The sequence below is a fragment of the Leptonychotes weddellii genome, chromosome 2, assembly GCF_054177405.1.
Source record: "Leptonychotes weddellii isolate Sample4059 chromosome 2, ASM5417740v2, whole genome shotgun sequence".
Taxonomy (NCBI): Eukaryota; Metazoa; Chordata; class Mammalia; order Carnivora; family Phocidae; genus Leptonychotes; species Leptonychotes weddellii.
Window position 1 is genome coordinate 173,916,378 of NC_138370.1, and position 25,235 is coordinate 173,941,612.

General features: G+C 48.8%; 1 protein-coding gene across 2 annotated transcripts in view; it reads right to left on the reverse strand.

Moving 5' to 3' along the window:
• CRMP1 (collapsin response mediator protein 1) overlaps positions 1-25,235 on the reverse strand; it is a 69,352-nt gene that overhangs the window by 26,186 nt on the left and 17,931 nt on the right. For both annotated transcript variants that reach the window (XM_081812654.1, XM_081812655.1), the window contains exons 2-4: positions 19,067-19,155; positions 13,722-13,906; positions 9,145-9,309 (exon numbers count right to left, since the gene is read on the reverse strand). In XM_081812654.1, the coding sequence (XP_081668780.1) occupies positions 9,145-9,309; positions 13,722-13,906; positions 19,067-19,155 (439 nt within the window). The remainder of the gene's footprint in view (positions 1-9,144; positions 9,310-13,721; positions 13,907-19,066; positions 19,156-25,235) is intronic.

The following is a 25,235-nucleotide window of genomic DNA, read 5'->3' on the forward strand; positions in this document are numbered from 1 at the left end:
CCCAGAAGTCCTTTTTCATGGAATATTTATTTTCTCACTCATCAAATATTTACTGAGAGCTTCCTATGCGTGAGCACCATTCTAAAAGTTGGAGATACAGCTGTGAACAAGGAAGGAAGGATGCTTGTCTACATTCTACTGGGAATAAGCCATAAGTGAGTAAGTAAGTAAGGTAATTTCAGGCAGAGATGAGAGCTAGGAAGAAATTAAACAGGCGGGTAAATTTTTTTAAAGTTTCACAAAAGTTCTGCAGTGACTCTGTCTCTCCCAAGAGGCAGAGTCTATTTCCCCACTCCTTGAACTCGGGCTGGTCTGGAGACTTGCACTGACCCAGGCGCCATACTGGCTCCAAGCCACGCCTCGGGGCTTCACGCTCACCTTGGAGCCCCGCGTGAAGAGGCTCGGGAGACCCTCTGGAGGACAGGACATGGAGATGTACGTTTGGTTTATCCATTCACCCACCAAGGGACAATTGAGTTGGTTCCAGCTTTGGCCTGTTGTGCCTAAGGCTGCTATGAACATGGGTGTACAAATATCTCCAAATCCTTGCCTTCAAGTCTTCTGGATAAATACCCAGAAGTAGAGTTGCTGGATCATAGGGTCCTTCTATTTTGAATTTTTTAAGGACCCTCCAGTGTGCATTCCTACCAATGGTGCCCCAGGGCTCCCATCCCCCGACATGCCATGCTTATCAACACTCGGTATTTTCAGTTTTTTTGGTAACAGCCCTTCTAATGGGTGTGAGGTGGTATCTTATTGTGGTTTTAACAGTGGCTGTTTTCAGCCACTGGGTTTTGGAGTGGTTTGTTATAAAACAAAGGCTAACGGATACAGAAATCTTTGCCTAGAGGTCAGGTGTCGCAGTGGCCAAAATCTAACACGTGTCACTGGCCTTGGGACTGGGTAGTGGGTGGATGTCAGAACAGTCCTGAGGAAACTGGAGGCCAAAGGCTGGAAAAAACAGCCAACACACTGTTAGTGGAGGGTGGGAAAGGGGCCACTCTTATTAGGCAGCAGCAACACAAGAGAAAAAATTGCCACTTGTGATAATGTACTCAGAGAATTTGCAAATCTGCCTAAAGTGACTTTCATGAAGAACGTAATTAAGTGCCTAAGCTGAGTATGATGAAGCACCAGAAGACAGACATCAAATAGGACCGGAGAGACAAGGATCGGGTTCAGTTTGCAAGCGGAACTGAGTAGACACGCAGGACTGCTTCTCATCTCTACTCTTGCCAACCCACAAACAGTTCTCAAAGGAAAAAATGACCTCAGGGTAAAAATTAAATCAAGGGTGTGCCCAGAACTCTTTGTTAAGACCTCCTAAAAACCCAAGGTGGTGCCCAGTAAACTTCCTTGGGCAGACAAAAGGGCTTCCAAGAATCTTAAAGGTGTCACCACATGGCACACACCAACAGTCACCTAAAGAAGCTTGTCTCAAAAAAACTGTTGTTTGGTGGAGTGAACTATAATGTGATCCACTGGAAACCCACAATGTTTTTAAGAAAACTGTACCCTCTTTGACTAAGAGAGACTGAACCTATTTAAAAGGAAAGGGGGCCTCTGGCCACCAACTTTCTATGGGTAAGGAAAAGGCTGAGACAGGTGCTTTGCTGCAAACATGGGCCATCTTCATGGAAAGTGAACTCTATTTTCAATGGTCAAGCCAAGAGTCCCCAGAGTAGAGCTGGAGCTATGCAAGCACTAGTTTAGCACAGGGGACAGGAAGCTTTTCTGTAAAGGGCCAGAGAGTAAATCTTTTAGACTTTGTGGGCCACATGTAGTTTCTGTTACATATTCTTTGTTTTCTGGTCATTGTTGTTTTTGTTTGGTTTGTTTTGTTTTGAAAAACCCTTAAGAATGTAAAAACATTCTTGGTTGATGAGCTGCACAGAAACAGGCCACGGGCCATATTTGGCCCACAGATTGGTGTTTGCCAACCCCTGAACTTGGGCACTACTCCCAAGGGGAAAGACTGGCCCTGACAAAGGAATATTCTCTACCCCCAGAGGTCTGCCCGGCAATATGTGTCCAGCTGGATTCCAGAATTTCTAGGGGGTTATGACCATGCGTCACTTGCTTTCTCTCTTTTCAGATGGGAGTGTTTGTTGTGCTTGACCTGTCCATGCCCCACAAATCGTATGAGGGGTGCATGGGGTGGGGAGGCACATGACTTATCTCTTAAGTTCACAAGTCTTTGGATCAAGAGAAGCCACACCAAGGAACCTCATTCACATCCTATGGAAATGTTCAACATGAGATCCTAGACTCTGAACCTGATGGCATAACCGAATGGAAATTTTGGAGCAGCTGGGTGGAGGTGAGAGTATTTTGAATGAAAGAGGACTATAGTAATTGTGGCCAGATGAGACACTACTGAGATTAAAATAGCCACAAATTCTTCCAGGTTCCTCCCATCAGAGGTGGAGTCTTTTCCCCCATCCCTTGAATCTGGGATACTCTTGTGACTTTACTTGACCAACAAGACGCAATTGAAATGAAGATGTGTGAGTTCTGAGTTAATCCTCAAGAGCCCTTTCTGCCTCCATGTTCACCTGCTGGAGCACTACCACCAAGCAAAGAGGTCCCAGAGGGCCCGTTAGAGGATGAACGATCATGTGTGGAGCATCTCCCCAGCCATTCCAGCTGAGGCCCAAATGTCTGAGTGAGCCCAGGCGAGGTCAGGAGAGAAACTGCTCAACTGAGCCCAGCTGCAGTTGTCCACCTACAGAGTCATAATTGTTTATCCTTTTAAGTCCTGGGTTTGGAGTGGTTTGTTCCACGGCAAAAGCTACCTGATACACAGGACAATGTGGTAAAGAGACAATAGAAGTTCCTGCAGAAAGGTCCAGAAGGTTCATAGCAATGGTGGAATGACACTATGATTCTTGCATTGCTGTTCTTAGAACATAACCAAGTGATGCAGGCTAAACATTTGACCCAAGTGACACAGCCCAGCACTGAGCCAATGTGACTTCCTCTCCTCTTCACTGGGCTTGTTTTTTTTTCTCTCTTCTTTTCAACGATTTCTAAATTAAAATTTCTATTTGAGACTGAAATGCTGTTGGCATCCAACAAAACCAATTAGTACTATTAATAGTGGCTGGGGTCTGTGGCTCAGAAAACACAGGGAGGACTCCCCTGTCGGGGTTTATAAAAAATCCCATCCCACAGCCATTCTCCCCTGCCAAGTCCACACAGCACGCTGGCACCACCGTTTTCTAGAATAACTTCCTCTTGTATTTTGAGATTTCTAAAATAAGCCATAAACGGCTTGATCTAAAGATGGATTCGAGCGTTGAGCAATGCCTTTCATGTCCCATAGCCTGAGCTTGTCCCTGGGAGAGGCTCTGCAGACCTCTGCTTTTGGCAGCCTGCATGCAGCGTAAAGAGCACCTGGCAAGGAGGTCAGGGGCTGGGCAGCAGCTTTGAGGAGCTGCAACCTGTGCCCTGGATAAGGGCTCCCAGAAAAGAGAGCGTCCAAGGGGGCTAAATCCAGCCTGAGCCCCAGCTGCCAAGCCTATGCCCTAGGAGAAGGGCACGTTCTTCCCATGGATCTCCCCAAGAGGGTGCCTTTTTGCAGTTCTCACAAAGACACCAGACATGCCTGCAGCAGCCCTGTGACAGAAAGCCGAGTCCAAGAGCTAGCTGCTGTGTGACACTGGGGAAGGGACTGCACCTCTCTGAGCTTCGTCTCCATTTCTGAAACAGGCAGACTGAACTCTACGAGCTCTACATTGATTTCCCGTCTGGAAAAATGTCCTGCCCTTGATTGTACAGTCCGATGATGATGACCGTCAAGTTTCCTGGGCAAGCCCTCTGACTCAGAGGTGGGTGTGCTAAAAATGCTTTAGGAAAGGAGAGCAGGCATGTCCCTCCCTCCTTCTCTCCCTCCCTGCTCTCTTCCTTCCCTAACTCAGTCATTCATGCATTAAGTATTTACTGAGAATTTACTCTATGCCAGACGTGTGCTAAACACTTAGGGTACAGAAGACAGTAGCATCTTCTAGGAACTCAGCCCCCTCCCCAATATTTGCTGTACCTCTCCTATATGCAAGCATCTGGGGAAATGCCCTTGAAAGCCACATGAGCAACTTGGCACCCTGCCTGGAGACAATGTGGAGTCACTCCAGGTGTTCATGCTAATTGCTTCTTTAAATCCCACATCTACGGCTGGAGCAAGAATGCTCTGGTGGGGTAAGACTGGGGGCAGAGACCAGTGATAAGGCCGAGCAGGAATCTGGACAAGACACAGAGGGCCCTACATCAGGGAAGGGACTTGGGTGGAGACCCAGAGTCAGAGCTGAGCTACTGCAGATGCAAAGCCATGGATCCAGTGATGGATGGGGGAGGGAGAGAGAGGGAATGGCTGGACAGGGATGCCCCTCATGGAGATGGGGACCCAGAGTGACAGATAGCAGAGTTCACAGGAAAAGGTAATGGGTTTGGGAGAACCTGGTAAGTCTGAGCCCCCTGGGGGCATCCTGGGAGCCATATCCTACATGAGTTGGGGCTGGGGTCACGGGCAGATGGATGGTGAGGACACTACGGAAGCTGAAGGACCTCTCAGGAAGGTGAGCCTAGACTGGAGCCCCAAGGTCACCACCATTCACGGAGCACCTTGGGAAGGAGAAAGACCAGGTCGGGGGCTGGGTGGGGCTTGTAAATGATCCCACCTGTGTTTTGATGGGGCTACGGGTGCACAGAGGGGAAGGGGCTTCAGCCAAGGCTCATGACAGTGCTGCTCACCTTGGGGATAAGAAAGAATCCAGGCACTTAGGAGCCCTGATAACAATATCCTTTATAACCCATCCACCCAACCTCAGACATGGGACTGGCCAACAGGAAGGAAAAGGCAAGAACAACTGTTCTGGGACAGGGGCCAGCCTCTACTGAGGATCCTCGAATTTCTTATTTTGCTTCCCCTCCAGACCCTTTGGTCCTAGCGACCCCTACAGCTTGTCGGCTCTAGCCCTCTGGGCCCCAGAGGAGGGCACTCTGCTGGCCCACCCATCCTAGAGCAGAGGGTTCAGGTCCTGGGGTCTCCTTCAGGGGATGTGAGATGGAGCCTGTGACCCAACCTCGGGCCTGGGAGTCACAGGAGGTTGATGTTCCTTTGGGTCTTTCCTAAAGCCGTGACACGGGGGTGCACGCAGGGCAGGCCCTGAGCCTGTGATCCCGACCCTGCTTTGCATCAGAACACCTGAGCTTTGCAAACACATCCCTCTGCAAATTGGGGTTCAGCTCTGGCAGCTTACTAAGAGCTCCTCGGCCCAGGAGGAGAACCCGTGATCTACTCCGAGTGCCTCCTGCTCCCAAAGACACAACTGCAGGGGAGGCCACTGTGTGCCAGGAATAGAGGAGAAAACCCCACCTCTTCCCGAGCAGTCTCAGTCCAGAGGGCAGATGAGGGCAGGAGAGCCCCGAGGCCCACAGCCCTGCTGGAGAAGCCCCCTCTGGGGCCGTGGGAGCTCCGAGGGGACACCAGCCTGGAGGGCGGAGCAAGCAGGGAAGGCTTCTAGGAGGTGTGGTTGCTTGAGCCCACCCACAAAGATGAACCTCCACCGTCGGACACTGGTTTAGGACCTCCCTGCATGTCTCAGGTGCACCACGCTGTCAGTCCTGTGTGAATCACCCTCCATGCACAGAGCAGCCTAGCTCAAGGTCATGCCCCATCCCAGAGGGGCCACACCCAATGCCTGCCTGGCGGGGAGCTATGAAGTCCCCACCCCCTTGGCTTCCCCAGGATCCAAAGGCAAGGTGTCCAGGTCTCAGAGCTCCCTGCGGCCAATCTTGTTCCCTGGCTTTGCTCACAGGGGTTGATACTGTGATCACGCTGTGGGAGGGCAAAATAACGACCCCCCCCCCCAACATGTCCTCGCCCTAATCCTCAGAACCTATGAATACGTTTCCCCCCACAACAAAGGGAATCTGCAGATAGGATTAAATTAAGGAGCCTGATGGGGCGCCTGGGTGGCTCAGTCGGTTAAGCGTCTGCCTTTGGCTCAGGTCATGGTCCCAGGGTCCTGGGATCAAGCCCTGCATCGGGCTCCCTGCTCGGCAGGAAGCCTGCTTCTCCCTCTCCCACTCCCCCTGCTTATGTTCCCTCTCTCGCTGTCTCTCTTTCTGTCAAATAAATAAATAAAATCTTTAAAAAAATAAAATAAAATAAATTAAGGAGTCTGAGATAAAAGATCATCCCGTATTACCGGAGAGGGCCTAGTGTGATCACCAGGGTCCTTTTTAAGGAAAGAAGCAGGGGAGAAGTCAGAGTCAATGTGGGGGGCGGCGGTGGCTGGAAGGATCAGGGCCACAGGCCAAGGCACACGGGCAGCCTGTTGGGGCCGGAAAAGGCAAGGAAGGGCTCTCCCCGGGGCCCCCAGCACCTTGACCTCAGCCCTAAGGCCCACTTCAGACTTCCCATCTCCAGAACTGCCATTGGGATTGTTTTAAACCACAAGTTGGGGGGGCTTGTTATAGGAGCAATAGCAAACTAATCCACACTCATTTCCTGCACACGGGTCTCTACCTCAGAGTTTGCTCCCTGTGAACCCTGACAACACAATTTTTAAAAATTTTCCAACAGGAAGGAGATCAACCCAGTACCTCCATAAAACTGAACACTCTGGAGGTCTTATGAGAAATGACAGAATGAGGATAAAAGTAATAACTAAAAATACAGAATCCTTACCAGGGGCCAGTGGTGTTCTAAGCACTTTATATATACCTTCTCATTTGATCTTCAAAACAACCTTTTTGTGACCTCTATTTTCCAGATGGGGAAACTGAGACATAGAGAGGTTGATGGATTGGCGCAGGGTCACACAGTTGCTAAGTGGAGGGGCCTGGTGGTCCATGACATTTTATTGAGTGAAAAAAAGCATGGTGCAAGATGATGCACATTACAGTTCTGCTCATGTAAGAATTATGTGTGTGTGAATGTGACACACTTACACAGACAGGAAAGACGCCTGGAAAGACAAACACCCAATTATCACTTTTTACTTCAGACACTTCCATATTGTTTCTCAATAAACACGCACTAATTCTGAAACTTAAATCAATAAAAAACCTTATATAATACTAGTCAGGCACTTAAAACCATGAACGCACCTAAAAACTTCCCCAAGTCATTTCCTTGCAAGTGTCTGGTCAAGGGAAGATCTCTGTCCTCTTCTAAGACAATGCAACAAATATGACCCCACAAAGTGCCCCTCCCCAACAGAGCTGTTGCACTCTCTTGTGACAGTTTTGTGATCCTGGTGCTCTACCTGACCCTTCTCCACATCCCCATACACAGGCTGCTAAAGATGACATGATGAAGCCCATGGGGTAAGCGGGAAATTGCTCAGGATTTAACATTAGGTGAGAAAAGCGAGATACATAATTGTAAATTACAGATTATGATTGGATTGTGACTGGATTATGATTCTGTACAAAACAAGAGTGTGATTCACAGCAACTACAATGGAGGGACAGTGCCTTCTTCATATGGAGAACTCAGGCATACAAACTCATGAGTGGGCAAAAAATATAACCGGACATTCACATAAAGGTAAGCAAAATGTTTACCATAATTAAAGATAAAAGAACTGCAGTGGATAGTGGTAGACTGAATTTGACTCATCAGATTTGCAAGGATTTTGTAGAAGAAATACCACCCAATGGCACAAGCATGCAAGGAGCCAGAGACATGGGGATCGTGGGCATGCAAGTATGTGCATCTTTCAGGAAAGCAATTTGACTGTAAGTGTCATGAGCTTGAAAAATGTTAAAACCTTGACCTTGTAATTCCATCTCTGGAAATCTAAGGGGACAATTAGAAATGCAAACAAATGTTTATATACGAAGATGTTCACCATAACACTACTTACAGTAGAGCAAACAGAAAACCTAAGTGCCCAATAAAAAGAAAATAAGCAAGTTAACCATTACATTCTACATTACAAGCCATGAAAAAAGTTATTAATGAAAAGTAATGATTACTCATAAAACGTTAAGTGAAAATAGAAGAATTCCAAATAACTGCTATCATATAACTATATAAGGAGAAAATCATCTAAGCTGACAGAGAATGGAAAGCAATAATCCTTAACATTATTGTAAGTGGTGATTGGGGGTTTGCATTTGCTGTGAGCCCAGCTATGAGCTACACACTGCCACATAAACAATGGAAAAACGAGATCCTCTTTGAGGAGTCCATTCTCTTCTCCTTCAAGCCCTTTTTCCTTCTCTTGATTTTCTGACTTTTTGGTAATATGGCGAGTATACTTTTATAATGAGAAAACACAGCATACATATCTTAAAAATTGAAAACACTCTCGAGCTCTCTTTGAAGCATTTCCTTCATTTGAGGCTGCCTCTTCCGAGAGCATCCAGAACTGCCCCTCTCCAGACTGACCACTCCTGTCCTGGTTCATTGTGTTCTCTTGGTCTCTGCATCGTGTATCTTCAGTTCAATTCACTTCAACACAATGCACACTGTAGTGTCTACACTGTGCAGGGACACCTGATGTGAGTCCAAACAGAAGGGAGCTGGGATGGGATACAGATATGGATAGACACAATCTCCCCCCCACACACACCATAGAGCTCAGGGTTTAACACAAGAGCCAGACAGAGAACCAGTGTCCCATAATCCAAGAACAATGGAGAAGCTGCTCCCAGAGTAACCTGATATGGATATTCAAGGAACGAGCAATTCTGGTTGGGGAAACTGGAGAAAGTGCGAGTTGAGCTTGGGTAGCCGAGTAGAGGAAAGGGCATTCCTAGCAGGGGGTAGAGCCTGAGCACAGGCCCAGCGGTAAAGCAGGTTTCAGGGGATGGCATCCAGGATAACAAGGACCCCAGATGTGTTTCGGTAGAGAAAGAGAAATGAGCCTAGATCAGCGAGGGCCTTGCATGCCAGGCTAAGGAAATCAGGCTTTCTTCTGTGAACGGGGGGATACCTCCAAAGGGCTTGAAGGAGAAGAGGACAGACTCCTCAAAGAGGATCTCGTTTTTCCATTGTTTATGCGGCAGTGTGTAGCTCATAGCTGGGCTCACAGCAAATGCAGATAAAGGGATTTTTAACTCCACATACTGAGGCCCACCAAAGAACCAGGGATTCCAGAACTATACCCCCATTCTGAGGCTTTAACTGACCTTTGTCCTGCACCAGCACCTCCAACTCCTCCCGAACACCATCGTACCAGCTTGTGATGTCCACATGGAGGGAATAGTCGCAGCAGGATTTGGTGTCAGCTGCTTCATGCCATTTCTCGAAGGATGTCAGCAGGCTAGACCCAGGTTCAGGGACGACATGGTCAACTGTGAAAGAAAAATATGCATCACATTCCAAAATGCATAGGACCCAAGCTACTCCAATGGTAGCCTCCAATAGCCTCTTCACCACATCATCATCACCATACACATCTTCACTATCACCCCATCATCAACACCATCACCATCACCAGCATCCCCAACATCATCATCACCATCATCATCATCATCACCATCATCACCACCACCACCATCATCATAAGCATCACTATTATCACCATCACCATCATCATTACTATCATTATCATCATAATCATCACCATCATCATCACCATCACCACCAGCATCACCACCATCATCACCATCATCATCACCATCATCACCATCATCACCACCATCATCATCACCATCATTATCACCATCACCATCATCATCATCACCATCATTATCACCATCACCACCAGCATCACCACCATCATCACCATCATCATCACCATCATCACCATCATCACCACCATCATCATCACCATCACCATCATCATCATCACCATCACTATTATCACTATTATCACCATCACCGCCCTCTTCATCATCACTCCCACCACCATCATCATTGTCAATATTGCCATCACTGTCACCATCATTACCATAACCATCAGCAATGACATAATCACCACCATTGTCATTGTCATCTTCAGCAGCAGCAGCAGCATCACAACTATTTATTGAATACTTACGATGCCTCAGACACTGCCACAAGGCTTTCCATCAATTATCTCATTAAATCCTCACAACCAACCTGTGAAGTGAATATTAATATCTCCATTGGCAGAAGAAGAAACTGAGGCTCAAAAAGGGTAAGGAACTTGTCTTACAACTTACTTACACAACTAGGTAAGTGGTAGGAAGAAGGTCCAGAGTCCCATCAGCTGCAGTCTGAACCCTTTCCCACTACTCCATGCTGCCAGAGCTGGAAAGGTGCACAAGACCTTATAGACTAAAAGCATGTTAACTTCATCACTCCTTTCTAAAATAAGATCTTAAATGTAAAGCAAATGAAAGGGGAGACACCTGATTTTAAACGTCACTTGACTTTGCATATCCCTCTAGCTACTGCCCTGTTTCCCTAACAACCACCCTTCACAGCCAGACATCTATAAAAAGTAGTCCTTATTTTCCTCCAGCTCACTCCTCCACCCGTCTAAAGCAACAGCCTCTGCTAACTCAATCTCCACGTCTCTAGATTTAATGGAAACGTCCAGTCCTGACTCCACTGGACCTCCTGGGACACAGTGAATCACTCCCTCCTCTTGGCTCCCATGACGACATGGCTTTCTGGCTTTTATTCTACTTCTGTGGCCATTTTTCCTCAGTCTCCTTGTAGACTCTTCTGTCTCTACTTGGCCATTAAATGGTCAAATTCCTTATGCCTTGGTCCTGGAATATTCTTTAATACAGCTGCTCATTAAAATGTACCACTCCCTCTTAGCTGCAGAACTCTGACTTCAGCTGTTTCCCTGACCTCTCCACCAGGAAGACTCAAAAAAGCTCTTCAAGATTAAAATGTCCCAAACCTCATGCAACATCTCCCCCCCCCTTTGCAAATCTGGTCCCTACCACCTCCTCAACTGTGAGGATACCACCTTAGTTCCACAGCTAGGATCGAAGGGGTCATTCTTGACACTTCCTTTCTCACAGATACCTCATGGCTGACCCACCACCAAGTACTTATATTTCCATCCTACATATCCCCAGAGCTGTCCACCTCTGTCCACCTCCATGGCCACACTCCTCGTCCTAGCTACCCTCTTCTGTAGCTGAGCTGCTACAATCACTTGCCCCTGGTACAGCCACATCTGATCTAGGCTAATCTATTCTGGTCTCTTTAAAACCCAAAGCAGATCCCATCATTCCTTGCTTAAAATCCTTCAATGCCTGCTCATTGCCCATTTGAAAAAGTCCAAAATTCTTACCTCAGCCATCAAGGACCATCAGTACCATCCTTACCTTCCAGTCTTATCTCACACAACCCCATCCCTAAGTCTCTGCACTCATGCCTCATGGGCCTTCATCAGTCTCTTAAACGCAAGCTGTGTTCCATCACAGACGCTTCGCACATGCTCTTCCCTTTTCCTAGAGCTCTGTTCCCCTCCACCCTCTTCACCCAGTGAATTCATACTCATCCTTCAGATCCCTGCATGAATGCTGCGTCTTCAGGGAAGCACTTGGCCCGTCAGTTCAAAGCTCTGTGCACACATTTCTGTTGTAGCCCTAGTCACAGAGTATAGACGTGTGTGTAGTCGTACATGATCCGTAACTCCCCACAAGACTGCAACCACTGGAGCACCAGCACCATGTCCGCTTTGGTCCCTCCGTCCCCCAACACCTAGCACAGTGCCTGGCACAGAGCAACCCTCAATTAAGTATCTGTTGGATGACAACATGGGATGGAGACTCAGAACCTCCAAACCCCTCATGATGGTCCTCCTGGTGCTTCCACAGGTTCTTGGGGTCCCATGAAACACACTATGAAACCACCCTTTTCCAGATGGGGTGGATGAGGCCCCTCCCCTAAGAGTCTCAAAGATGATGATGGGGAAAGAGCACAAGGGGACCCTGGAGATCCTGAATCCTCATCCGGGGTTCTGTCTTCTACTCCACACAGGTCACCTGAGCCTGCAACTTCCATCTCCATCTCTCAGCGCTGTGCCAGCTCCTATCTCCAAGTACTTGCCATGTGCCATGCACTACACCCAGGCACCTCGTGTATGTCTTCCAGCAATGCTATGGTGGCGGAAGGCTCAGATTATAAAGCCCACCCTACAGATGAGGAGGCTGAGGCACAGAGAGGCTAAATACTGCCCACAAGCATACAGCTGCCGAGTGGCAGTGATCAGGATCAAACCCGGACAGCTGAGGTCCAAGTCCAAATCCATCCAGGTCCAACATCTGGGCTCCTCCCACTTTCCCAACCAGCAGATAAAAGGCTGCCTTGTGGAGAAGGGACCAGGACCGTGCTTCCCTCATGATCTGGGCCATCCCCTCCTGGCTCAGGGGGATGAGGTGGCTCTGACGCATGAGCTCCACACACAGTGGCCAGCTCTACCCAGTGTACTTCCAAAGGGGTTCCTAGGAGGGAGACAGATGGGCAGCTTAGGGATGAGCTGCCTGGACGCAGAGAGCCTAACAGTTGAAAGAACACTGAAAAACCAACTGTTGCTTATTTAATTAAAATCATTTATTAAAATGGAATCCAAGAGGGGCGCCTGGGTGGCTCAGTCGGTTAAGTGTTTGACTTTAGCTCAGATCATGATCTCAGGGTCCTGGGATCGAGCCCTGTGTTGGGCTCCCTGCTCAGTGGGGAGCCCGCTTCTCCCTCTCCCTCTCCTTCCGCCCTTCCCCCCTGCTCCTGCTCTCTCTGTCAAATAAATAAATAAAATCTTTAAAACAATTAAAAATAAAATAAAATGGAATCCAAGAAAGAAAAGCTACTTCAAAAACTACAAGAGACTGCAAAATGTGGTAGAAGAAGAATCCAGCATCTCAGGAAGCCTCTGTGGTAGAGGGCACTGTTTGTGCACATTGCCTCCTCCCCTCCCCACCTTCACCATGGTTCATGGCGGGCAGAGTGCAATCCCAGGGACTTTGGGCTCAGCCACGCAACCTGCTTTGGCCAAGAGAACTTCAGCGTGTAAGGTAAGACATGAGGTGGTAAGAGGGGTGGCAAGTTTCTACCAGACCCTTCTTGCACTTCTGCCATCTGCTAGAAGGGCATGGTTGAGCTGGTCATTGGTTCCAGGGTGGGAGCTCCACAGTGCCCGTCCGAACCCAACCCACATCCTGAAGCAGACTCACCCCATCCTGCTCCTAGTCCCTCAGATCCTTGATCAAGAAAAACAAGTGATGCTTGAAGTTTAGGGACTGTTCGTTATGCAGCGTTATCCCAGCATTACGGCATCAACACTGACTAATACAACCACTTCCCCACTGTGTCACCTTCAGCAACTTGTTTCAGCCTCTACTTCCCCATCTTTCACCATAACATCTATATCCCTGGTTCCAAAACTTCAGCCATGTGCACACCAGGTTCAGGAATATTTTGCTTTATCTCCCTACAATCCATATTATTCTTTCCTTAATACCTTCCTTTAAATCAGCTCACAGTTTCTAAAAATTTAAATGTTAATTTCAATCTCACCCTATGCAATAATACCCATGATGTGCTAGTTATTTATCTTCAAATGCATCAAAATAATTTAAACTTTCAAATGTCTGTATTGCCTATAAAATCCTCTTCGTACCACCAGTGGTACAACCTTGTGGTAGGTTGTGGTGAGGATTACACTAACTGGTCCCCTGAGCAAAGTGCCTGGTGTAGATTGAGACCGTGGTGGTGCTGCTGCTGCTGGTAAATGAACTGAAGTCACTGCCCATGTGCCCAAGGCAGGGGTACAACTCACTGATCATCGTGGTCCCGCCTGCCAGTGCGGCCCTGGTCCCTTGGAAGAAGTCATCGGCAGCGGTCATCCCCTGGGACGGCTTCTGCAGGTACGTGTTGACATCGATACCTCCGGGAATCACCATCCGCCCATTGGCCTCGATGGTCTTCACTCCACCAGGAACTATTAAGTTCTCTCCTATTTGTCTGGAAACAAACAGAAATGGCCTTTGGTTCTTAAAAGAAAAACAAGATGGCAGCCCACTGTGTGGCTTCAGTTCCATTAGGTAAACATTTCTGAGCCATGTCCTAGGCAGGGCACTGAGTAGACAGAGAATGCTCAGGCAGGACTCTTGCCCCCGAGGGGCTCACAGCCTAATGAGGAGGAGAGGCACGCAGGCAGATGGGTAACAATGCAGTACAGCAGAGGGGTGGGGAGTATAAGGTGGGCTGCTTCACTAGCCCGGGAATCTGGGGAGGCTTCCAGGGGGAGGTGGTGGCAAAGGGGTCTCAGAATAGCCTGTCACTCCAGAGTTCTTCGCACACTTTTGTCAACCACTTCGAGGATCCAGATTGCAGGAGACAGAGCGTAAAGTCCCCTTAGCTCTGCAGACTGTGAGAGGTAGTGCTACAGGCTGAAGTGGGACCCTCTCAAAAGCTGTATGTTGATGCTCTAACCCCAGGGACCTCAGAATGTGACTGTATTTGAGGCCTGGGCCTTTACAGAGACAATTACAGTAAAGTCAGGCTGTCAGGGGGGGCCCTAATCCAATAGGACTGGTGTCTTTGTAAGAAGAGATCAGGACACAGACCTGTACAGAGTTAACCAGGTGAGGACACGAGGAGAAGACCACCAGCCACATGCCAAGGAGAGAGGCCTCAAAGAAACCAACCCTGCCGACATCCTGATCTCAGACTTCCAGCCTCCAGACCCATGAGAGAATCAACGTCTGTTGTTTCAACTGCCCAGTGCGTGCGGTACGTTCTTACACCAGCCAGGGCAAGCTAAGACAGACAGGCGCCCGGCATTCTTGTTTTAGCTCTCCTGAGCACCGACCTCAGGAAAGCTGCTTAACCGCCCAGTACCCACAAGAAAAAGCCACTAACATCATAACTCCTGCCTGGAGGGAATCACACTGGGGAGAGCAGACTTTTTCTGAACATGCTGACCCTCCCTTCTGTTCCCCAATGTGCTAGGCACCTGCGAACTTCCGCCAGAAGGAGGAAAAATTCCAAAGGGAGGAAGAAGGGAGCAGAGCCTAAGAAATTGGAAGCCTTTGTCCCATGTGGTGGCGGCTGTGTTTCATCTGTTGGAACCAGAGTCGGGAGACACATGGGGGGCGGAGGGGAGGCTCAGCCAGAACCAGGACAGAGACGGCAGCCTCCAAGGTCAACGCCGGGCAAAGACCAGTAGACCTGAACATGAGCAATTTTTATTAAAAAAAAAAAAAATACAGTTGCTCTGAACGCTTCAGATGAGGCAACAATATTCTAAGTCACAGAAAAACAACCATAATGAAGATACAGGCAAGTGCTGCTTCAGGGACCACCATGTCAGGCCCCAAACAGAATCTACACCCGAGCAGCCGAAGCAGACGCTCCTGGATCCTCCGGACCCCTGGGCAGGGCTGGTCCAGGCAAGCTGTGGGGGAAGGGGGAACAGAGGGCTCCACTTGGGGCTCTCCCACAGAATCAGGGCATCGCGCACTGTCCTGAAACCGGAAATAAGTCTAGCAAGAGCATGGTGCCGGGGACCACGACCGAGACCACGCCCACAAGCTCAGCACTGCTGCTTCTAATGCCAGTGTCCTTCCCTCTGTCATCTCCATCTTGATTTGCAGACATCCTGCCTTGCCCGATCCCCCTACTAAACACATGGAGATACGTCAGGAGCAGAAGAGCAAGGGATCCAGGAGGAGACGCCCCCAAACCTTCCAGCAGGAGCAGGTCACCCCTGAGCACCGGCTTTTCTAAGCACTTTGCAGATCATCTCATTTCATGCTTCAACTGGCTTTCCAAGAAGACGGGATAATGTTCAAGTGTTTAATGCTGGCAAAGGCTTGGGCGTGACCCAGAGTGGGCATGGGCCATACACTCGGCACAGCCCCACATGTGGGTATCTGGAGTCTGACTGGGAGTGTGCCTCAGTCACCATGCCAACAAGTACTGCTGTTCGGGGCCCATTTTCAAGGCATGACAGTCACCTCTCTTTACGGGAAGTAAACACATTGTGCAAAAGAGGAAAATGGAATTCAGAGAGGTACGGTGCCTTGCTCAAGGCTGCACAGCAAGTCAGTGGTGGGTCTGGACTCAAGCCAGGTCCCCCCCCAAGTCTAATATAATATCTAGGCTCTGCCCACCAGCCTTACCTGCCTTCCTGCTTCCCTTACATAGAAGGAGCAGATTCTCCCCAAACTGGGACTGACCCAGACGGAACCGCCAGTGCACTAAGAGGAAGAACCCAGATGGTTCTCAATGGCAGTGTGTGTAGAACAGGAGGCTCTCTCTGTGAGTTAGCCAGACACCTCATCCCTGCACCCCAACACCTCCCCCGCCCTACGCACAAGTGCTCAGTGGCCAGTGTCTGAGTCACCAGCACTTGCAAACTGGATGGAACCCTCAGTGAATCCTAACAGATGCAGCACAAACCCAGCTGACAAGCTTTTAGGAAAACTTGGCAAATGACCACGAAAGAGAATTCTTGAGGTTCAATCAAAGTGAAGGAGCATAACTGAGCCTCCTGGGGTCAGTACAGTGGCCCCTCTGGGTCTCAGCCCTCCCACACCTCCTCCCCAGCCAGCAGGGGTTCGTGCTCCAAATGACCAGCCGGAGACTCGCTCTGCTGAGGGGGAGGAGCAACAGAGTCAAATAAAAAGGGGTTTCTGACTAAGAGGAGCTGAGAAATAATGAATTTGTGGACACTGCATATTTCCTGAACAACACGATCCACCGAAGTCCCTAAGACTCCGGGTGTTCACTCATACAGCAAGCACTTAATAAATGCAGCTTGGCCAGTGAGCTCTTGTTTCACGTATACACATCCTGGACTGCACGGCTCTTGGGGAGCCAACCTCAATCCCACATGACCGGTGGGTAGGTGGTCCTGCAAAAGCGTCAGCATCCTTTACCTCCCACGTCCCAGAACCCCGAGGCCCCACAAACCAGAGTTCACCCCAGAGTGGTTGTCTCCGTACCTAAGCAGGGAGTTGACTAGAAACCTCACCACCCCGACCACCTCTGCCTCTCTCCCTCTGATTCCAAGACCAAGGTCCTGCCACCTGACAGGTCAGGACTCTTCTGCTACACTTCCTGTCAATACTCCCAATACCTCTCGTATCCGGCACTGTGCCAGGCCCCGGGTGCAGAGGCCCTAAGGCAAGGTCCCTAGTCTGGGGCAAATGCAGCATGAGGAGTGTGGGGCCGGGCACACAGGCTGGCCAACAGAGTCATGGGGGTCAGGGAAGGCTTCCTGGAGGAGCCACACAAGCTGGACCCACAGGACAAACAGGCGTTGGGGAGCCAGGGGGGGAGGGGGGCAGAGAAATGAGAATGCGGGGTGGGGCAAGGTGTTCCAGGCAGAGGATTTATGGGTGCAAGGTTCCAAGTAGAGCTGCTGGGCTAGTTTTGCGGGTACTACGCTTTCAGCGTGGCTGGGAAGAAGCGAAGAGGAGGGAATCCACTGGAGGAACAGAGGCTTGGGCTGGACTTGAAATGGTCGGAGTCTGGGACTGGATTTGGGGTAGGTAGAGGGAGGCAGAGAAGGCCTCCACGCTCTCCTGAGCTCCTCACTGGACATGCCGTGGGTGTGGTCTCTCAGTGCTCACAGCCATCCACAGCCCCCTCTCATCCCCCTCCTCCCTTCCTCCCTCCTCCTTCCTTCCCTCAGCCTTCCCCCCCCCCTCTCTCCCCCTCCTCCCCCTCCTCCTCATCAAAGCCCACATGGGCACCAGTTAGTCCTGTTAATAGACCCCATTCCTGCTTGACCTTCTCCTCGCTCTCAGTCCCCTCTGCCTTTCCTTCCTGTGCCAGCAGCCCAGGCTGGGTACTGAGACAGTCTCTTGCTCCTACTCTTCCCGACTCCAGGGGAACTCGCTGAGCAGCCAGCGAATCCAGGGCACTCAGCATGTGAAAGAAAGAGAGCTGAACCTCTCCATTACTAGCCAGTAAAATGTGGAGGCCACATCAACCCACTGTCTGGTGTTGTGGACTGAGCTGGGATCCCCCAAACTTATATGTTGAAGCCCTGACCCCCAGCATCTCAGAATGTGACTGTATTTGGAGATGGGGCTTTTAAAGAAGTGACTAAATCAAAACGAGGCCATTAGGGTGGGGCCCTGAGCCAGTAGGACTGGTGTCCTGTGCACATGCGCACAGAGGGATGCCCTTGTGAGTGCAGAGTGAGAAGCCGCAGTCCACAAGCCAAGGAGAGAGAGATCGCAGAAGATCCCTGCCAGCACCCTGATCCAGGACTTACAGCCTCCAGTCTCGGAGAAGTTAACTTCTATTGTTTCAGCTGCCCAGCCTGGGTTTTTTTTATCACAGTGACTGAGCAGATGGAATGCACCCAGATGTCACAGCCAGAGAGGAGGCCAATAGGGAGACGGAAACTGCAGGAACCCTCTGGCCCAATGCAGGCCATGGCCCTGTCCTAACATTCTTCCTTTCTCTCCTTGCTCCCCCCACCCAATCCAGAAATTGTGGAAAGGTAGAAGAAAGAGCCGTGAATTCAGTCCTTCGTACTAGGTAGGCATCTGCCCCTTGCCCCCAGCTGACAATGGGGGTCAGCTCTTGGACCTCACTGGCCGGCCGTGTGCACGTCACACCCCCCTGTGCCTCTGATGGCCTGCACAAGGCTGGTGCGGCAGGAACGCTCCAGAATCTCTAGTCCCTTCCCCACCTGTAGTTTGGACCTCTCTAAATCTCTGCATCCCTGATATTGACAGCACAGTCATTCTGGGACAGAACTCTAAGGGCCTGGCAGCCTAGGGAGACTGGCTTCTTTTTTTTTTTTTTTTAAGATTTATTTATTTATTTGAGAGAGAGAGACAGAGAGAGCAACCAGAAGGAGACAGAAACAAGCAGACTCCCCACTGAGCAGGGAGCCCAATGCGGGGCTCGATCTCACGACCCTGAGATTGTGACCTGAGCCAAAATCAAGAGTTAGACGCTCAAGCGACCAAGCCATCCCAGCACCCCAAGACTGGCTTCTTAAAAGGTATGTTTTGGGGATGCCTCGCAGGCTCAGTCAGGGGAGCATGCAACTCTTGATCTCAAGGTTTTAAGTTTGAGCCCCACACTGGGTGTAGAGATTACTTAAAAAATAAAATCTTTCAAAAAAAGGGAAAAAGTGTGTTTTGGTCAACCTACTTTATAAGTCCATCTTCCAGGTAGACGTCAGCATAGAAGGATTGGTCATCGTTGATGATCCGTCCACCTTTGATGAGGAGTCGGTCACTCTGAAAAGCCAAGCAAAGTATTAAGTGTCACTGGGGAAAAGCCAAGAATTTTTTTTAACTTTTAATATAAAATTATCCAAATATTTTCAAAAGTAAAGAAATGGGATAAAAAAGCCCCCTCACATCCATCACCCAGACTCAAAAGCTTCAATACTTGGCCATTCACACTCCACCTATTCCAACCCCTCCCCCAACACTTCTGTTTTGTTTTTGCTGAGATATTGTAAAATAAATCCCAAATATCGTATCCCGCCACCTGGAAATACTTCAGGATATGTCTCCAAACATTAAGGAGTTTTTATTTTTTTTTTTTATTTTTTTTTAAAGATTTTATTTATTTATTTGAGAGAGAGAGAATGAGAGACAGAGAGCACGAGAGGGAAGAGGGTCAGAGGGAGAAGCAGACCCCCACTGAGCAGGGAGCCCGATGCGGGACTCGATCCCGGGACTCCAGGATCATGACCCGAGCCGAAGGCAGTCGCTTAACCAACTGAGCCACCCAGGTGCCCTAAGGAGTTTTTAAATAAACAGAACCACAACCCATCATCTCAGCGGACCCAATTAACAGTAATTCCTTCCTATGAGTTAACAGCCCATGCTCAATTTTACTTGGTTTTACAGTGGGAGGTTCGAGTGGGGCTCCGTCCTCAGTCCCCACTCTGCATCTGGCTCTCTGCAGTCTGCCGAGATCTATACCAGCCCTCCCGCCCCTCTGATGCCCTTCATTTGTTGAAGAAACTAGGTCATTCATAGAACAGGAGTTTATTAGGGCATTATTACTGAATACAATAAAACCCAATTTAGAGACCTTTTAAAAGCTACTAGAGAGACTATAAAATAAACACAACTCCCCCAGAACCACCTCCAGTCAAACGTCTGAGGTTTCTCTCCACCATTTTCCTTGATTCCCCATGGTTGTGATCACAGTGCGCGCATCCATCCACTCATCCATGCCCCCGTTATGTGCTGGCTCCCCACCTCAGCTCCCAGCACAGGGACAGGCCCTGCGGAGCCAGGAGGAAGCCTCTGCCCTTCCTGGAGCAGATGGAAGGAGAGGCAGAGGCTTAATAAGCCATGGGTTTACAGGGTTACAAGAGAAGGGAAGGGTGCCCGCCAGGGGAGCAAAGTGAAGGAGCTGCTAGACTTACCAGGGGCCAGGCAAGGCCAGCTCACACCTAAAAAAGTAAGTCAAGATGAGTTGTTCCAAACAAGCAGTGGGGATGAAGGCCAAGGAGGGTGAACCTTCAGTGTCTGGACAGAGAGAACTGGTAGCCAAGGCCCAGAGGCCACAAAAAACACAGCAAATTCTAGGACCCAAAAAGAACACAACTGTGTCCTTTGTGCATTGTATCATAAAAGTGTCCCCAAGTTACTACATGTTCTTCATCACCGCAAGTGACTACAAAATATTCCATCTTACGGATACACAATAAACTGTTTAATGACCCCCCTACTGTTGGACACTTATTTTCGATTTTTCACAATGGTACGTATTGCTGCAATGACCATTTCTGCACACAAAGCTTTTCGCTCAGCTTGAATGCTTAGGGTCAATTCCCAGAAGCGTAACAACTCAGTCCAACAGTATAAACCTTGTTTATGGCCCTTGATAAATATGACCAGATAGCTTCCCAAAAGGACTGCCCTGATTTGCTGTGCATAAAATCAGCAAGCACCCTTGGTTGACATTAATATTCGTTAATTTGCATTTCTTGGCGGCTGAGAATTGTTTTGCCCTGTGCTTATTTATACTTGTACCATCTCCTAGCTGGAGATGTAGTGATGAATAAAAACACAGCCTCTGTCCTTAAGCTCCAGCCACTGCGTAGGGAAAGAGAGAGTAAACAGTAACAATTCAGGGTAGACACTTCCAAGAGAGGGTCTTCCGTGGGTTTCCCTGAAAGCAGAGCCTGAGACAAGGATGAGAGGCAGATAGTGTCTTTGGGAGGTGACTGCACAAACTGGAGTGAGGAAGTAGGGAGAGGCAGACAGGCACACAGATCCCATACAGAGTGCCCACCGATCTGGTGAACGTGGGTTAACTGGGGCTTGATCCCAGCAGAACCCTCTGAGGAACTGTACGGAATGCACCTCAGAGCGGTCCCAGTGGTCCCATGGCATCAGTCATGAGAGGAAGACAGAATACTGTACAAGTCCAGAGAAGAAGGGTCAACCCACACTCAAGAATCAGGGAAGGTTTGCTGAGCAGAAACGGGGCATGCAGCCTGCCACTCAGGACCCTCTAGTGGCGTCATGCATCAGCCCTGTATTTCCTTTAGAGTGAAAGCCAAGTCGGTGAGACCCGATGTAATCTGGAATCCCACTACCCAGGCAACATTCACGCTCTCACTTGCTTCAGGTGTCTGTTCAATTTCTCTTACCTGAGAGCCCCCCTCCCCAATGGCTGCCCTGTCTGGAACACTGGACGCCTCTGCCCTACCAGCAAACCCCATACCTCTGCCCACTCTGTTTCATAGTACCAACTACCGTACATCCCACACACTATATATTCACATTGTTTGTCTAAAAGGTGACTTGCTCACGGACATCAGAGCTGTGGTGCTTCCCCACTGACAGTGTCAGACACACTCATGGGGGACTTCTGCATACACGCTGATGTGGATACTACTGCCAACTGCAATGGTGCCCTGCAGCTGTCCTTACAAGACCATTAGCTTCATGGGGGTAAAGATTTCATCCATTTTCACTCTGCATCTCTGATACTTGGACACAGCCTGGCTGGTTGGCTGGCTGACTGGCTGGCTGGCTGGACAGATGGATGGATGGACGGATGGATGGATGGACAGATGGATGGACGGATGGACGGATGGACGGACGGATGGATGGATGGACGGATGGACGGATGGATGGATGGATGGATGGATGGATGGATAGATGGATAGATGGACGGATGGACGGATGGATGGACGGATGGACGGATGGACGGATGGACGGATGGATGGATGGATGGATGGATAGATGGATGGATGGATGGATGGATGGATGGATAGATGGACAGATGGATGGATGGATGGATGGACGGATGGACAGATGGATAGATGGATGCATAGATGGAAGGGTGGATGGATGATGGATGGATGGATGGACAGATGGATGTAGAGATGGAAGGGCGGATGGATGATGGATGGATGGATGGACAGATGGATGGAGGGATAGACAGATGGATGGGTCCCTGAAGTGATTCTTGAAGGCTGAATAGTTTAAGATGGAGAGCAAAGGTATCACAACCATGAGACAAGAAACTATGAGCCATAAGACAAGGAAGAGAAGTATGAACTAGCATATCCTGCTCCCCAGCAGGAGGGTCTCTGGCTTCAAGCTCACCAGTCCCTACACGCTGTCTCTTAGCCCTAAGATAGAAGCCAGCCACAATTTGCACATTCCCAGGGAGGATACTCCAGGACCAAGGGAAAGAGGAGATGCGGGCTCTACATATCCAGAAGCAGAGACAAGCTGGTATGCAGGTTTTCCCGGGCACTAGAAAGCAGGGAAATGTGAGTCGTCAGCAGCAGCTGGTGCACGGCTTCCAGAACCTGGCCCCCCGAGGGCAGCCGTCTGCCTTGTCACATTTAATAGAGGGCTATACAGGCTCAGCCTGAAAGGTGGTATTTAAAGCACTGTGCACCAGAAGATCAGCCCTACCCTGCTCTTCCTAGAATCAGATGGGTGCAGCTTGTGTTCAAATCCACCTCCTCCCCAACTACTGACAGACCGTGTGTGTAGCTATTGCAAGGGGTCCCTTCCGGTGTTCTCAGGGGCAAGTGTCTTTTTAAACCAGCATGTCCACAATGAAGCAAGAGTTGATGTGACTTCCTCCTTTTCTTCCTTAACACTAGCAGTGCCTTTGCCTTTTAATTGGCATTTTCAGAATCATGTTCTTTGGAACTCTAGTACAGAGGGGTTTAAGTGGATGCTATTCCCAAAGGGGATTCCCAGGTGTAGTGAATTTAGAAAATTCTGGATTTAGCAGAAACAAAGATTATCTCTATAAAACAGGAATACCCAGATCCTTTACTTTGTTTATGTGTAATGTGAAAATGCAAGAGGAGAGCTGAATTTACATCTTTTCCAAACATAGATCCCTTTGTGGTATGGAAAATTTGACAAAGATACTTTCCCCAGACAATACCTTAAGAATTGTGCTTTACGAGAGTTAGGCCTTCCAAGCCTGTTGGCACTGAGTGGTTCTTATGGAATGTTAGTTCCAATCTGACCTCAGATGGAAATGGGGCTTCAAGATGAGGTGGCCTCCCACGTTCACACAACTAATAGGGGTCTAGGGTAGACCCAACGTTCCCTAACTTCCTGCCTAGCACTGGTTCCATCAAACACCCTTCTGTCATATCTTAAAACATTTTCACACTCTAGAATCCATGACACCCATAATCAAACGCAATTTAGAAAGGACCAGAGGTCTGTGACCCAAGGACCCAGCATTCTAGGGCTCCCTTTCTTCACACAGGAAATCTGAGTGTAAGATCTCACACCAAGAAGAGTGAATTTGATGGTACATAATTTTTAAGAATTTAACAAAGTAGGGCGCCTGGGTGGCTCAGTTGGTTAAGCGACTGCCTTCAGCTCAGGTCATGATCCTGGAGTCCCGGGATCGAGTCCCGCATCAGGCTCCCTGCTCGGCAGGGAGTCTGCTTCTCCCTCTGACCCTCCTCCCTCTCATGCTCTCTGTCTCTCATTCTCTCTGTATCAAATAAATAAATAAAATCTTAAAAAAAAAAAAAGAATTTAACAAAGTAAAATCACACATTTAAAAGAAAATTAATGATACCCTGCCTCTCACAAATAGCATATATGAAAAATGACAAGCTCTGTATAACAACCAGTGTTTAAATACTTGGAAGAAAATGAAATATTTAATCAAAAATTCAACAAAGTCTAATAGCAGGGTATGCCAGAGACTGCCATTCATTCCACGGTGACAGCAGTGACCTAAAGTGAATTATGCTCAGCATGGCTCATGTCCTTGGATCAGTGTCATGGAGGAACAGAATGTCCAGAGTCAGATACAAGTTCCAATCTCTGCCCACTTGTTATCCATGTGAATTAACACCTTCTAGACTTAGTTTTCCCATCTGCAAATGGGCACCGTCCCTGCCTCATAAGACTGTTGGTGAAGTCCATGAGGTAGATACACAAAGCACTTAGCACAGGCCTGGCCCATGTAAATACTCAGTAGAATTATGCATTGTTCATTCTTTGCCATCTTCTATAGCAGGAACTACATTCAATAACTATTTAAGGAAACAGTGTGTGCAGCTAAAAGAAATAGTGCTTGCCTTTAAGGAGTTCTCAGGCCAGTGGGGATACTGGGAAAGGCTAGGGTAGAGAGGAGAGCAGAGATGGGGAGGAGCACAGAGCCCCACCACCCCTTCCAGCTCTTTGGGAAGGGGGGATGCTTATCTGAGATGGAAGAATGAGTAGGAATTAGCCACATGGCAAAGGAGAAAAGAGACTGCAGGAAGGGGTATGACGTGGGGACAGGCACAGAGGAAGAAGGAGCCTGGTGTGCTTGGGAATCTGTATGTGATTTTATCTGGCTGAAGTATGACCTTTGAGTGGGGATCTGGAGAGGTCTGCAGGTGCCAGCCCATGGGGACTCTAACACCATGTGTAGAAGGGAGTCCAGGCTGGTCACATGATAATGAAAGGGCTTTCATCAAGTAAGAACTCAAACATACAAAAGCTTCTGAGCCAAGACATCACAGAAATACTGGGCAGATGTATAAGAAGGGAAACCGATAATCTTTATATTTTCCTCAAAGTTGGGATTTCTCAATAAGATCAAGCACTGGACAGTTTTGCAAAATATATCGAGGGCCTGAAAACTGTTCATGAACTTTGATCTAAAAATTTAGCATGGGACGCCATGCTCCTGGGAATCTGTCCTCAGGAAAATATCCCCAAACAGGGCCAAAGAATTATGCACAAAGGTGTGATCCAGAATTAATTACAATCCTATAACCATACCACTAATGGAAGAAGAAGGTAGCGGGAGGGGAAGAATGTAGCGGGGGAAATCGGAGGGGTGGACGAACCATGAGAGA